At 34.9% G+C, this 16,994-nt stretch overlaps 1 protein-coding gene across 3 annotated transcripts in view; it reads left to right on the top strand.

Annotated features, from left to right (window-relative positions):
• The window catches only part of LOC122523166, a 55,009-nt gene extending 38,437 nt beyond the window's left edge, over positions 1 to 16,572 (top strand). For all 3 annotated transcript variants that reach the window (XM_043644797.1, XM_043644795.1, XM_043644796.1), the window contains 4 exons: positions 6,164 to 6,387; positions 12,677 to 12,817; positions 12,926 to 13,063; positions 14,284 to 16,572. In XM_043644797.1, coding sequence (XP_043500732.1) covers positions 6,187 to 6,387; positions 12,677 to 12,817; positions 12,926 to 13,063; positions 14,284 to 14,499 — 696 coding nt within the window. In that variant the 5' untranslated portion in view covers positions 6,164 to 6,186 and the 3' untranslated portion in view covers positions 14,500 to 16,572. The remainder of the gene's footprint in view (positions 1 to 6,163; positions 6,388 to 12,676; positions 12,818 to 12,925; positions 13,064 to 14,283) is intronic.
• The last annotated feature ends 422 nt before the right edge of the window (positions 16,573 to 16,994 follow it).

The following is a 16,994-nucleotide window of genomic DNA, read 5'->3' as shown; positions in this document are numbered from 1 at the left end:
ACATCTCACAGGGTGTCGAATAGAAAAAGTCTAAGTTTCGTTGCCACGAATGAAACGGAAACAATGTTACGAAATGCAACGAAGGAGGAGAAGAAAATCATCGAAGATGGAAACGATCGAAATGTAACGTATCGTTCGAACGATAATCTCGTATCTTCCGAAAATGATCGTCGTCGTACTGATTATTACGATATTACAACCTGCCAACGGTGTTGTAGTCGCAGTTGTTCTTCAACGCGAGGGAACTCCGACAAAGTTTCCGTTCAAAGACATTTACGACGTGACCTGTGCCAAAAGTGCATCAACACTTCTTCTTCTTCTTCTTCTTCTTCTTCTTCTTCTTCTTTGGACAACAAAGTACGAAGGGATCGGCATGGAAGATGTTTGATAGACACCATTTTAAATATCTGGATCAGTAAGAATTTATTTTATTTTATCTATTATCTATTTTTATTTGTCTTTAAAAAAAAACAGAAACGTACTTTTCTTCAGATAGTATTTCTTTTTTCGTGATAATGAGAATGATCTTACTAATTGTTTTCTTTCTTTTTCTTCTTCTTCTCTCGATCTCGATTACTTCCGTTCGATAAGTATATTCTGAAGATTAATTTTCTTTCCTTCCCTCTTATCTGTGCGAGAACCAGAGTAGTATGGTATAATCATTCATGTCTCTCGATACTATGTTAAACGATTTATCATAAACAATATGCAACAATATAATACTTAAACGACTACAAACGATCCGGTCGGTACCGACAGTAGTTTCTATCTGTCACCGGCGTAAAAATATATCCGTATCCGGTAACGGCGATTTCCCCGAAATGATTTCGAATCTTTCCATCGTGATACGTATGCGTTTTGTATACGATTATATTATAACGTTGCGGTTTCAGTATTTTATTCCTTCGACCACCTACAATTCATTGAATACAAATACGTTCGCGATAAGAATCATTTTAATAAACGAAACAATGAAAATCTATTGCTAACGATAATCGAATAAATAAATTCGCATTAACTTTTAATTATTTAGGAATTCCTTTCTCATACGATTCCAAAAAACATCCACAAATAATTATCTCGAAATTTGTCGATCGAAATATCCAATTATTAAATGAACGATTTAAAAATGTTATTCCCATTACGTTTTCCCTTTCTAGATTTCACCGTGAGCTAACCCGGTGCATCTTCGATGCACGATGCACCGTGCTCGAATCGATCACGCGTTAAGAATGCATCGGCTGCATTGTTACGTAACAGCTCGCAACATCTTTCTCTCCATTCTAACGACACCTTTCTTCCTTTCCATTCATTATTTTCTTCAATCATCGATCCTTCCAATGCATCCGATGATGCATCGGATGGCGATCGGTAAAATAAACGAGATCGAAGGAACAAAACTAACGGCTGATCGGATTCACGGTGGCGTCCTCTGTTCACTTAGTGTTATTTCTCTCTTTCTCTCTTTCTCTTTCTGGCATGCTTGACGTCACTTTCGAGTAAGCCGATGAACGTATTAGTCATCAACCTCGTTATGGTCCTTCTTATTGATATATACTTTGCTCTTACAAAGTTGAGTTGGTCAAACAGTTTCGATTCCAGGGTGATCTTCTCAAACATGATCGATTCAAATCGATCGATTAGATCTCATAAACATTTGTAAGCTCGAAATTCCACTCCTAGGAAGAAATATAGTTCATTGGTTCGTTGTAGGAAACGATATCATCGGGAGTAGATTATTGAATCCATTGAATGGGACGTTAAGTAGGTCATTCGAGTATTTTGATACAAGGAATTGGATTGAATGGAAAGAAGAGGGATGGGGAGAGGGAAAGGAGAACATCACGGAAGCTCACCTGTTGAACGTGCGCGACTCCCACAGGTGGTTCCGATGGCAGCTAGTTCGAAACGTTTTCCTTTCTCTCTTCTCTTTCACTATCTATTTAATTATTTATTTTTGTTATTAAAATTTATCTGTGCTTATATCATCATTAGTTTTCATGTAAATCTGTATCATTTATCAATCATTTATATTATTAGGGTGAACTAGATTTTATAGTTAACATTTCCAAAATAAATTGTACAAAAAAACAATTTTCATTATTATTATGCAGTTTGAACAGAATAAACGTACGAACATTAACCTAATACTTAATCAAAAAACGTATCTATTATTTACGTTGAAATAATATAACTGACGAGATTACTATTAAAAGGAGGCTTGGGAAAAAAAAAGAAAATATTTGAAAGAAAGAAATGGTTGGACAGGTGCATCGGTTGCATTGTAAGCTTTCGTCGCGACCTACCGCAACGCTCGGTGGTACGAGCATGGACTTGGAACGTTAGGAAAGGGGGGTTGCCATGAAAGGGGGGCCCCAGGCCTCTAATGGGGTATAATTGTCGCGAGCAATGCGAGGACAGTGCGCCATTAGCGCATTTTTCATCGTCTTTCTTGCCGGCACACCACGCACCACTGAACTTCTGTTGCCCAGCTTCTTCAACTCCGTCGTGGTTCTCTCATTCTCGCGAGCTCGTACGCGATGTGATAGCTGGCTAGCTGGTTAGCTAGCATGGATGTGCGATTTACTTTTTTTTTACCAGCCCCCCACCTGCCTCTTTTTCGTGACGATGAAGGCGGCGGCGGCGGTGGTTTTCCTCTACCTCGAAGAAACTCGGATTCTTTGGAATTTCGTTGGAACGTCGTCGTTCATCCGTTGAGGTAGGCCCCGAGGATCATCATCTCACATTGGAAAAAGTTTTCACTTTTCTCTAACTCTTAACTCGAGTTATTCCAAATCTATGGAACTTTTCGCAAATTTATCACACACCCAAGTATATTGCCTATGTTGCCTTTCTATCTTTCTATTCTTCTTTTTATTATTATTCTTATACTCGTTGTCCGTTTTTTACATGTTGTGTGGGTTTAAAATGCACGTCAGATTAAAATCAGAAACGTGGGTCTTCAGATATTGTCTCCAATGATCTAAATTTATCATACATTCAAGTATGTTGCCTATGTATCAATACTTTTTTATTTCCTTTTTTATTTTCATTCTTATTCTTATTCTTATTCTTATATTAGGTTTACTGGAAAGTTCTGTTCGATAATGTTCTCCTCTTTTTTATCTGCTTCATAACAGCTGATTTTTGTTATCATTGCATATATATATAGTTTTACTATGTTTGATTCAATGAGATTCGTTATATTGAAAATGTATTTATTTTATTTATTTCGTTTTCTACTCTCTTCTTTTAATTTTAATTTAACAAAGCACAGATTTTTTTCCGGTATATCTAATCCTTATTGTCCATTTTAATACACATGTCAGATTATAAAGGAAACATTGAATTCTTCATCGAGACTACTCATTCTTTTAATTCGTACTCCAAAGGGAGAACAGAATAGTAACGTTTTGAACAATTCTCATTGATTATTCTTATTCTATCTAAATTATTTCTTTTTCTTCTCCGAATTTTCATTCGGAAAACTCAAATTCTCGTATTTATTTTCTTTAGGTTAGTTCCCTTCCTCTTCTCAATGACTAATTTGGTTAAATAGTTAAGTGGATGGTTGCTAATCGTTTAACGATTAAACGTACCGCGGCTATAGGAAATTATAAAAGAAAAAAAAAAGAAAATAACAGAAAAATTACCTGTAATTAAACCAAAGAGAAAGTATTTACTTAACGTTCATGAGTTAATACGAGTTAGGATATACGATTGGCGAAATTGTCGTTAGGAGGAACGATAAAAATATTTTCCTACGAGTATAGCCAACTTTTCTGTCCCTTACGAACTTATTCCCAAGACCGGTAGAATTTTATATACTTTTTTTTGTTCACTGTAAGAATACATACATATATATATATATATATATATATATATACATTCTGGATGAAAGTCTGGATATAATACTGCAAGACTCTTTCACCTTTTTTTTCTGTCCTTCTCTTCCCGTAAACTTTTCTCTTCTTTTATCTCATTCTATTTTTACGTTTCTTTTTTTTTATCTTTTTTTTTCTTCTTTACGTCGAACGAAGAAATAGATATTTCTATATATACATTTAATAGAATTTTATCCGTGATCATAAGGGAACGTTAATTGGACTTCTTTTTCACATCGATGAATTATCGAAGAAGAAATACGATGATTTTATTATTTCTCCTTCCGTTACTTTTTTTGTAAAACTTTTTTTTGAAAACGAGTTATCTATATTTTGAAATTAAATCAAAAACGCGGGGGGGGGGCAAGGGGTCGGTGAAAATAAATTCACGCGACTATTCTACGCACAGCGCATTTAAGTGCCGATCGAAACGCCATTTCGCGAGATATTTGTTTTGTTTTTTTTTTTCATTTTTTCCTTTCAATTATCTTAGATAAAAAAAAAACTTGTGTGACTTATCATCCGTCATAAGACAAAAATTCCAATGCAATCTTTCTTGACGCAGCGGCACGCGACCGTAATATAACTCATTCGCATGATCATCATCTTTTTTTTTCGTGTTTTTTTTTCTTTTTTTCGTTGGGATTTATTTTAATATTTATACTTTTCTCGAAAAAGTATAAATCAATCGTGATTGTTTAACGTAATAAAATACCCGAATTTCAAATCGAATTTCAAATCGAATTTCAAATCGAATTTCAAATCGAATTTACCAATAAAATTTAGTTGTATTATCAATATATATATATATACGTATGCCATATTCCAAAGTAGTATCGTTCATTTAAAATGCACGATGCGATTCTACGTTCCTTCCCCTCCACCATTTTAATTCTCGTGCACGCGTTGCATCGTGCCATAGTCCACGTAATATTAAATTTTGATTTCGTACGAGTACTTACGTCTAGCGAAGGATGTTTCTCCCGAACGTTTCAAGGCCGTCTTGCGCGCGCATGTTTTAAAACCTCTCATCATATCCATCTCCGATCGGAAATTGGAAAGTTACCTATCGCCAAGACACGTTTTCTTTTTATAAAAAAAAAAGGAAAAAGAGAAAAAGAAAAAGTTACGAGAAAGAAAAAAAAATATCCACCTAAATCATCCTTCCGCGTGTCTGCACGATCGGCGGAACCGTTAAGAAAGAATAAGAGTTGTCTCATAGTCGTTTGAAAGAAAGAAATAAAGAAATATGTCTGTGTCTGTCTGTATGGGGGATAATTTGGAGAAAAATTATCTCGGCAAATGAGAATTATCTTACACACTCGGTGGACAGCAGCAAGCAAGCAACGTTATAACGTAATTACGATTTCTCGTTACGCCAAATAAAAATTACCGTACGATGGTAAATGGTGAGGGAATATTACAGGGGGGTGGGGTGGGGGGAGTTCGCGTGCGCGTGTGCGTGTGCGTGTACGACACCCTTTCGAACCATATTCTCGCGATTTTCTTTTCGATCACGAATCTTTGAGAGAACCGCGTTCGAGGTGAAACAGAGTAAAAGAAAAAATGAATTAACGCAAAGAAAAAAAAAAGAAGAAAAAAAAACAACCAACGACAAGAAGAGAATGCAAGTAGCGTCGTCCTCGTCGTCTTAGTCGTAGCCGGTCGACAAACACCGTTGGACCAAGCGTTGAAAAGGCAAGGCCCCTCATCAAGGGTCGTAACTCGTGAAATAATGCGACGAGGAATTCGCGGGGACGTAATTCGACGAGCAACGGTGATTCCGAAACTGCCGGATGATCATAAGACGGGACCGATCGAAATCTACCATTTAGGTCGCTTACTATCGACGAAAAATGACCAACCAACCAACCAACCACCACCCTCCTCTTCGATTTCGAATAGCGTATATGAGATGATTTCTTGTGTTTTTTTTTCTTCCCCCACCGACCCCCCATCCCCCAAATGGCCCCCGACGCCCGGAAGCTGCACTTGAGTTTCGCATTCTCCGGGGCCCCATATTCCTTCTTTAATATTTCGCGTACTTAATTCGATGATTATCTTTTCGAGAGGAAAGAAAGAAAAATAATTGTCTTCGATCGATCGTATGATCTCGAATTTCAAAAACAAAAATAAAAGAGAGAATAATCGTTTTTACGATCTTATGGATCTTATTGTAAAAATTTGTCTTAATAATTAATTATTAATTATATCTTATTATACATTTTATTTAGAATGTTCAGAGTTTTATAGATGGCAATATTATCGTTTGATTTCAGGATTAATCGTAATACAAGTGATCATGACGACTACTAACGGTGCACCTTTGAAATCAAGACGACAGGATTCCCCACCTATGTGGGTGAATCCTTGCGGACTTGCGGCAGAAGATTTCAACAGTGATCCGGAAATCGAACAATTAAAGGATTTCGACCTCGTATCGCAGATTATCGTACAATCGCAAACAGCTTTGTCGCACACCTCGCTGTTTCGTGAAGATTTCGTAAGTATCGTATTATATATATATGTATACAAGTAGTCCTCCTAAAATACGGTTTTGATCTGACACGTTTCATAAATTGAGAATATTCTCCTATATATTTTGTTATAACACGATAAGAATTAACACTAATTAAACAAATCTATTCTACAAACCTTTGCAGAATTGTTATACTTTTATAACACTGTATATAACACGATTTTATTTTTGTTTGGACATATTTACAAAATTATATTACCTTCAAAAATAATGAACTCTGTGTCTAATATAACACAGCTTTTTTTTAGAAACCTCTATTTACCGTGTATAGAAAAGACTTACCTGTATTACAGTTTTGATCATTTATTCGCATAACATTTCAAACGTTAGGAAGAACAAAAATTCTTCTCCTCCTTGTGAACGGTTAGTCCCAAAAAGTAAAGGCCCCCGACGGAAGATCAAACTCATCGATGGTTCGATAATTACTACCGTGACTTCTGCTTGTGGGATCGGGCATGAGCAGGGATAAGGGGGAACACCGAGCGGAAGGCAGTTATGGCAGTACTTCCGGCGGTACGGACGACGTCGATCGTTGATTCTACGTGTCGTTGGCAAACACACGAAAGAGATCTCTCTACTTTTACTTATCGGATCTATCAATGTTTTTCTGCTCTTCCGATTCTTATCATTTGATTTCATTTTTTATCGATAATCTTTTGTTAGAATTGAATTAATCTTTCTCATGCCAGCTCGATCGATTTCTTTCCAATTTTATCGTAACTTCGATAATAATATAGTTTAATAGAAATTAACCGATTAGGTCAACCGATTAATCGATTAGTGTGTATTGTTAATTTTTATTTTTATTTTATATTACGGAATAAATTAATTAACGCAAAATTTACAAAAGAGGTATCAGATAAATAAACGATGGTTACAAAAAATATAGATAATATTTGAATTTGTATGATATGAACGCTGAGAAGCAACAAAGTGATATAGATTATATACATTAATTTACATTATTTTTACACTAATTAATGCTAACGGTTCTTATTGAAAATTCATCAAACTAATAAGTATTTTGTTATTTGATATTATTTTCATTATAACCTGACGCGAACGAACGAACAAAATAATAGGAAGAATTAGGAGAAGGCCTATCGAATAACAAATAGGAAGAATCCTTCCCAAAAAACGTGGTTTATTATCTATCCAAACAACATACCTCGTTCCTTAAGCTTTCTCCACTTCCCCCTCATCTTCCTTCACAAAGTAAATCTGAAAAATGAGGATAGGCGTATTCGGGTAAACCGCAAAGTCACAACGAAACTGCGGTCAAACGTGAAACTATACTCTCTCTCTCTCTTTCTCTCTCTCTTTCTCTCTCTCTTCACCTTTTCATCATACATTAGGCTCGGTTCCCTCGATTTATGCATCATGAACACGCGTCCTCACGATTCCGGGTCTGTAACTGGACGTCCTTACGCTGTCCGACCCAATTCTCGGAGCCCTCGAGTTCGAAATCGATCTTATTTTTCAACACCTTCGCTTCCTGCTTCGAGAATTATATTCTTTTCCAAAAAACATACGCCTTCTTACGTAACTTTTTGATTAAAAAAATTCACGATAATTATTATTAATCGTTTCTCAACGATTTTCCAACGTCCAAAGTCTCCAAATGTTAACTACGAGAAAACAGTTAACTTGACCCTTTGAATGCTATCGGCGCATATATGCGTCCAACGAAAACAATTCGTGTGGACTGAGGACGCATATATGCGCTTGTCAATTTTTTCGTCTACCTATCCCATCTTGATTCGAAATTCTTTTCTTCTCATCAAAATAATTAAACATTAGCAATAAAAATAATTCCCTTTCTCCAGCTACTGCAATTGTTAGGCGCTTTCTGTACTCTTCAAATGGCTTAAGAAAATGGAAAGAAATGTTGTTGATTATTATCGCGAAATACCAAGAAAGTCGGATGATCTCAAGATGATCAGGTGTATGAAGAGAGAGAGAGAGAGAGAACAAAAAAATAAGAGTAGAGGGGGCAGGGGTCCGCGAAAAAAAGTCAGCGCATTTCATGCACGACCACAAAGGGCGCTTACGTGAAGGCCTTGGTTCCGGCTGTGTGATTATGACATGGAGAAAGGGTTGGAGTGGGATTCGAGGGGGTTTGAGGGGGGTGGATGACGGCGGTTCGAAACGCGTCGAAAGAGCCGCGTTACATCATCGGTACGACCGATACACGACACCGTTGTTTTCTAAGTCAGCGCATAATTCGATATCGAATTCGTTTCGGACGTTAGCAGAGAGGTTGGAAGTAGAATAGAAGATTCAATTTGCTTAACTTTCATTCTTTATTTCTCCGTGGTGACTGCTTCACGGTGTAGAAAGACGCAGGTGCGGCTTTGACTGATAACGAGTTGCAGGCGACATACTGTCTGGTGGTCCACTGACGTCATCATTGGCAACTCGTGTTATCGTTTTTTCTTTTTTTTGAACGAAAGGAAGTGAGAAATAGATCTCGATTAAATACTTTAGATTATTACGACGCGACGATGGTTGGAGATGCAAATGCGAATTAATTAAGATAAATTATAAATAAATGAAACCCTTTATATCTGTCGTTTAGTCATATATCACGTGACAACGGTACATTGGCGGTACGGTCGTAGAGTCACGTGATAGGTAACATAACCTCTTAATATGTCAAAACTCGTGCTATTTTGCAAAATTCAGTCAGAATTTCTTTATCCGTTATGCATCCGTAACAGTGCAATTGATATATTCAGTTGTATAGCATTGTTTTTTCTAATCAATTTTATATTGACACCAAAAGTGAATAAAATAATTAAACAACTTACAACTTAATGAGAATCACGCAAAAACAGTTGACCACCGATAAGAATTTAGAAGAAAAAAGATAGAGAGTTATCGTATAAGAAAACAAAAGATAAAATCCGATATGCTTAAGTAAAAAATGATCGAATTATCTATAACAAAATTCGTTATAATATAGAAACGATCGGTCGATAAAGAGATAGAAAAAAAAAGGAAAGGAAAGAAAGGGATTTAAGGACGTGAAGGTATCGGATAAAATATCGGAAGTGGAGGATTCCAATAAATCAGAATCGGAAGCTGCCTGCCCCCTCCTCCTCTCCCATACCGCGGACGGGACACAGCCATACGCCACAGTAATACACCGCCTGCATACTAAAGACAAGACCGGATATACAACGCGCCAGCGTATTCTACTACTTTCCTCGATATATACACCACGACATATATACCCCATGGCAGCAAGGTGCCTGTTGCTTGCTGCTGCTGTTGCTGCTGCTGCTGTTTCTTGCATATCGACTCGTAGTCGTCGTCATTGTCGTCGTGTAAGGTTCCCTCCCGCTGACATATTTTCTCTTTGCGCGTGACTTTCCTCTCGTCTCGTCTCACCACCACCTACTCATTCTATTATTCCCTCTCTTTCTATCTATCACACACACAGATGCACGCACATTATTTCTTCCTCTTCATTCATTCTCGAAATAGGTCCAAATCTCGATCGGTAAGATTTTGTCTTTTTTTTGTTTTTTTTTCTCGGTCGAAAATATTCGACTACATTTGCCGAAATTTTTACAACTCCTAATAACCGAGTGGTAACAGATGCTAGAAAAAAAAGATCTAGAAGGTTAATTGATTTTGACGGGTTCATCTATCTATCTTTTTCTTTCACGTACACTTATACACGAGTGGAACGCCTTATAGATCTCGAGGAGGAAGAAGGGAAGACCAATGAAAGAGTAAAAGAGAAAGACACAGTTCGTTCTTACCTACTCTAACTTGGCAGCCTACTACCTACTTCCTGCCAGTTTGCAGCCCGGTTTTACGATTATTCGTGCACCGGTGGTTGCCCGTTCAGAGGAGAGAACTTTTACGAGTCACAAAAGAACCCGCGCGCCACGATTTTGCTCGCCGGCAAGTTGGTTGGTTGGTTGGTTGTTAGCAGCAGCAGCGACAATTCCTTTCTTCCTTTCCTTTTTTCTTCCTTCCTTCCTTCTCCTCCCTTCTCGTCTACCTTCCTTCCTTATGTTTTCCCTCTCCTTACTCTCTCTCTCTTTCTCTATCTTTCTTTATTTATTTCTTTCTTTCTTTCTCTCATTCATGCTAGACTATCCGCGTCTCGTAGGAAAAGAACACTGTGTTCTCTCCGGTCCGGTGTAACAGTCGGCAACAGCAACAACGTCCGTTATAGCAAACTCCTCGGAAATGTATTCGAAAGTTAGGCTTATTCTTCCTTTCTTTTTTTTCCTTTTTTAGGATCGTTATAGAATAGTATTAACTAGTCATAAATCGTGTGAGAAAGAGAGAGAAAGATAAAGAAGTTTTCAATATTTTTGACAAATGTTTAATATTTTTTATTAAAAATTGATTCAAAGTTTCCGGTTCCTTTCAATGTATCTTTCAAACCCTTTAAGTACTGAATAATTGACTATGAACCAATTGTATATTATTAGCGTGTAATTATATCAATTACAGTTGATAATAAAATAACACCAAAAAGTGTATTGAATTTAATTTTGTTTGTTTACAGTATAATTTTGAAACAACAAAAGTCGAAAGAATTATTAATACGCAAACAATTATAATATTATATATAATATCCGTTCATAGTAATCAAAAGGATTAACCTTTTGAACGCGGAAACAGAATAATTTCATTACTAATTTGAACTAAATATTTTGATAAAAAGAAAAGAATTTCGAATCAAAAGGTGAGGTAGATAGAAAAAAAATTGATATAAGCGCATATATGCGTCCTAAATCAGCATGGATTGTTTTCGTCGGGGCGCATATATGCGCCCACACCATACAAAGTGTCAATTAAATAACTCGTAACGCGCGAAAGTATTTCCAGAAAAAAAGTTCACGATACTTTTTTCTCTTATCGTTTTGGGTGAGCCCTTAAATCGATTCGTAAAAAATTAATAAGAAACGCGTGACGCAATCAATATTTTCGAATTAGATGTTTGTTCTCCGATAGATTCCGCGGCATAAAAACAAAGTATCAACTAAAAGTAATGGAATGGAGGCAAAGACGGAACGGCACTTCTCTTTTCTATCGTATTCGAAAGCTGTTTCGTAATGATCTGGGCGTGGAGAGAAGATGATCTTTAAAGAAGAGACAAGAGATGAGAGCAGGAACGGTGAGAGCTCAGGTACGTCCGATCGATTATACCTTGGAGCACCCAAAAAAATAAAATCAAAAAGAAAAAGAATGAAAAGAGAAGAAAAGAAAAGAAACAAAACAGGAAATTATCGATCGTGAGAAATACGCGAGTTCCATCCTTCGAAAAGGGACGCACGCGCTCGATAGTTAAATTTGTCCTCACCTTTCCCTCGTTAATCGATTACATTATCTCACGTTGTTGTAGTTTATGTTCATCATTGGGTTCATGAATTTTATATCGAATCGTACAAATTCGCGTTAGTATTTGTTATCCTCGAATTTCGTTGAATATTAATCCAACGTACGCTAATGTATCGCATTAAAGGAAAACGACCTTGATGCTTTGATGTGCACTTTGATGCACTTGTGCTTCCTAAACGATCGTACGAACGAACGGCGCTAATGTTAAAAATTCGCGGAACGTTTTTACCATCTCTCGCATTATTCCATCAAATCCGAGGGTTTCGATGCCTTCTTCCTCCTCTTCCTCCTCACCTCTCCCCCTCTTCTCTTCCTTATATATAAAATTTTTTTTTTCCTAGCTGACTAGTTAACGCAATGAATGATTCATAATCCACTCTTCCGTGTTAGGACAATTGACAACGTGTCTTAACCCGGCGCCTAGTTTTTCCTAGTAATTTCTGTTTAAAGAAACCTAATAGTCGGGGGTATTTGCGTGCATCGGCACAGTAATTTCCCCAAAATGTCAGCGAATAATTTTGTTCGTGTTTAGTTACGAGAGTAAGGCTTACTCATTCACGTGTCCTATAATCCTCTTCCTTTCCCCCTCTGTTCCCCCATCCACCCACCCCTTCCCTCTTCACTTCTTCACTCATCTCCGTGTTCTCCGATACCTGGAACGAGGGTTATCGAAGTAATCGCTGACTAAACGTTACCAAAGCGTTCAACTGATATGCATATGCGTATTTTTGTATTATTTATCCTACATTCTCGTAAAAGGTAGAAAAAGTATGTAGAATAATGTAGACAAACAAGGAGGAGAATACATAGAAAACGTTGTATATATTAATCGTTAGAATTCAATGACTTTTAAATTTTAATAAAAAATATTTGTTGATAATTGCAGGTCCAAGAATGTTTCAAATCCGATTTTGAGAATTTGCACTCGCAGTGGAAGGAAATGTATTACGATTGGTTGCCCAATTTTCCGAGAATACCTAAACGATTAGGGGAACAATTGGATATCGAATATTTGAAAGGCTTAAGCGTAAGTTTCTCATCGATTATTTTATTTATATCGTGATTAAAAACGTTTGAAAAAAAATTATGATAATTTAATTGTTATTGTTTTCTTCTTTTGTTTTTCATAATGCAGATGGACGAAATGTTATTGAAAGCGTATAGATTTCTGCAAATATTCGCAGTAGCTTTAGAACAAATAGTATGGGATCAAGAAGACTACAAGCTACCGTTTTACAAATACTTTAGGGAGGCCGAATTGAAACTACGTGCGGTGAGTTTTTGAAAAAAAGAAAGAATTATTTTATTTTTTACTCCAAAATAATCATAATTTCCTTTTAATAATTAAACGTTCTTGTACTCGACTTTCACAATGGTTAACAAACGATCATGGTTTGAAATATAACGTTGCTGCTATCACTATTTGCTAACCGATTTATGAACGATATAAAAAGCATTTAACCAGTAGTTTTACGAGCAATTTTACGTAAACCCCCCTCCCTCGTCCCCCGAGTACAGAATCTCTAAAGAACCGCAAAACATTTCTCGTCAGATCACCGGTGTTCAGAACACCGAGTGTTCCACATCAATTTTCTCCACCTTTTCGTTTTGTCTTGTCTTTTTCTTTTTTTTTCTTTTTCTTTTTTTTCTCTCCTCTGTACTGTTCGATAATATCCAACGACCTCAATTCCGTAGTTATCGCGTGTACAAAAAAATAACTTCGATCGAACCACCTCCCCCTCCCCCTTTCGTTTTTTTTTTTACACCCTTCGAATCGTTGACTCCGAGTAAATTCCGTTATAAACGAGTTTATATATAATACTGTACCAATGCGTGTTTATTTTTTGCTTTTTATTTGTTATTTTTGTATCCAGGACAGGTTTTTTATTGTCTTGGATGATTAGTTTTGTTATCTTCTAGATCTGAAATTGTTAAATTTAAGGATTTATATTGTAAAGAAATTTAAGTAATTTATGATGTTTCTCATAGTTCCTGTGAATAATGTATTTCAAAACTTAAAGTTTCTGCATTATGCTGATGATTTAAAAGTTTTTAATTGCATTACAAACCCTCTCAGTGCTTACCTATCGCAAAAGGATTCTTTTCTTCGTCTTTTTTTTTTTGGTAAAAGTTTATTTTTAAATGGTCGCATTGACAACGGAGATATATATATATATGAATATGTCAACGTTGAGTAAGAGTAGGTTGAATGATATTTGACAAACTGTTTTGTATGGAAAAATTTTTCGAGGGTTTATTAATTGTCCAGATATCATACGACTTTTTTTTATCTCAATGTTCCATCCAAAAAAATCTTCGAAACCATGATTTGCCATACGTCGAAACAAACCGTAAATTATTGTCATAAGCATATAAATATATTTAATCAATCTAAACGTTGTCTAAATTATCTGCAAAATAATCTTATCATTTATAAATTCGTTATAATATCAAAATAATATAAAAATGTTGTTATCGTTGTTATTTTCACAGGTCCTGTGCGAAGTACAAGCCGCTTTGGTGGAACGTGCCGTTCCCTTGGGTGAAGACGTCACAAGGGACGTAATGGCGGATGAATTTCGCAAGACAGCATCTTCCGCTACTTTCCGTAATTTGCGCGATTTTTTGATATTACGGGACTATATTAATTGTCTCGAATTCGTCAATCAATTATGCGAATACCTTCGCACTACTTTACCACCATCATGAGGACGGCAAGGCGGAAGCCGAAGAAGGGATACGAGGCGACGACTCGCCCATTCGAAAAAACTCACTGACTTTATCTCGCAAAGATATTCCCTTAATCAGACTCTTCATTATTAAAAAAAAAAAAGAATAATCATAATAATAATAATAATAATAATAATAATAATAATAATAATAATAATGATGATAATATTAATAAGTTCCGTTATCCAAGGAGAAAATCAAATCGGTGCGAGACTAAGGATTTAACTTTTCCAATGGGAAACACGAGGATGCTAGTTAATTATCAAATATAAAATGATTTTATATTTGACCCTTTGGATTGATTTTTTTTTGTCCGAATTATATTCATCAATAGATTTGAATATGAACATGACAAGAATCGTAAACGTTTGAAAGGCAATTCTTGTTCGTTATTATCATCTTATTCAAGTTTTCCAATTAGTATTTGGATAAGGATTTCAAACAAAACAAATAAAAAAAAAGAAAGATTAATCCTCGGGGCAGATCGTAGAGTTCGTCGGTTTTCGCCGCCGTTGTTAGTTAATAGTTAATTATTAAAATTAACTCGTAGAAATTTAGGAGAGAATGATAATAGACGTGAATAAAGAACGTAACGTTAGGTTCGTTAATTTATCGAACTTTATATTATCTATCTTTTTTTTTTAATACGGTGTATTTTACTTTTTTTTTTTCTTAAATTATTCTTCCACGCAAAAGAATCTATCGAACTTTTGTTTTATTTTTTCTTTTTTTTATTTCTTTCTTTTTTTTGCGGATTTTCATTTAATAATATTTTTTTTTCTTTTTTGTAATTTTATAATATCATAATTATATTCAGTATTTTTAATCATTTAAAATGCACGTCGGAATTTTTCTCGGTTACGATTCCAAAGATTTTTTGCCTTGAAAAAGAAAACGCGAAGGGAAATGAACCATTTTCGACGAGTTTCGATTCGGTTTCCCATAAACTTTCGTTACGTTTTCGTAACCTATCGTAGACGATGAAATGCATGCTTGTTTGAGGAAGAAGAAAATAAAATCAATCAATAAATTCGGAAGGGTTTTTAATAACGCCATTTCGAAATTGGGAATAATCTTCAAATGAATTTCGTTATTTCGCGATTAGGAAAAAAAGCGGAACGAGATCAAAGCCGAGAAAACATTCGAATTCGATTTTATTTAAATATAAGAGGACGACGTTTTAATACTAATTTTTTATTTTTACGAAATTCACGTACGTCCAGCTGGGCTATTTTTATTTTCTTTTTCTTAGTTTTTTTTGTTAAATATTCTTATAAATTTTGATACTCGTCAACGTGAATGCGTGTAATATATATCATTAATTCTTTTTATTTTTTTATTTTTATTATTTTCTTTTCTAGTGTGTTTGTTTAATTTTTAATCGATATACACCATCATATTATAAAGAAATGAGTGTAACAGAATGAAACGATAGGAAATTAATTGACCCTTTAAATGCCAATCGCGAGTGGCATAATATATGAATGCCATTATGATCGTAAATCGTTGATCGTTTTGTCGAATTAATCTTATTTTTTCTTTTTTTTTTTCTTAATCGAACTCGCTTATTTATCTTTATCATTATTAATTATTAAATACGTGTCATGACTTCGCCCTCGCATATCTATACAAACATACAAAAATACGTACAAGTAACACATCTATACAACATCCTTCATTCATATTACAAACATAAATCATACATACACATACACATATTCCAATAATCCTACATAATAGTAATAACATTAATGATAATAATAATATTAATAATAATAATTTATTAACTAACATTAACACCCTTTCTTCTCCCCCCTCCATCCACACAATATATATATTATTATATTTGTATTTATTCAGATTATTTATTTTATTTTTGTAATGATCTTATACTATTTCTATTTAAAGTGTCTAACTGAGCTTTCGAATTGTCCTAGGGTATTATAGAAATACGTTTAACAATAAAAGAAAAAAGATGATATGAGAGAATGAGTGACGGTTAGGTCTCTGAGAGAATTGTCAAACAAGTTATCATACTTGTATGCATAAAAAGGGAAAGAGAAAACGAAATGAAATGAGAATGTTGAAGATCTTTTAATTTTTCTCGTCGCGTCGTAGTAAATTATTTTTTCAATTTCGGATTCTTATCGAACACACAGAAAAATTTTATTCCTTTTTCATTGGAAACTCTACATTTGGTATATTATTTTCAATTGAACAATTACCAATTTATTAGTACTTTTTCTTTTCTATTCATACTATACGCAAATTTCATTTCGCGAAACAAATCGTTGTCTTTTTCCCTTTTTTTTTTTCTATTATTTTATTTAACATAAGAAATGTTATTTAATATCTCGATGGATGTTTCTAAGCATCGGATCTAAATAAAAATAAAAATAACTCGTGATTTTTCTTTTGATAGAAAAATAGATGAAATTGTGTATTATTTATTCAAACTTTATTTAATTATTACT

This window comes from Polistes fuscatus, unplaced genomic scaffold, assembly GCF_010416935.1.
Source record: "Polistes fuscatus isolate 324 unplaced genomic scaffold, CU_Pfus_HIC Scaffold6, whole genome shotgun sequence".
Lineage (NCBI taxonomy): Eukaryota > Metazoa > Arthropoda > Insecta > Hymenoptera > Vespidae > Polistes > Polistes fuscatus.
This window is presented reverse-complemented; position numbering and strand designations above follow the sequence as displayed.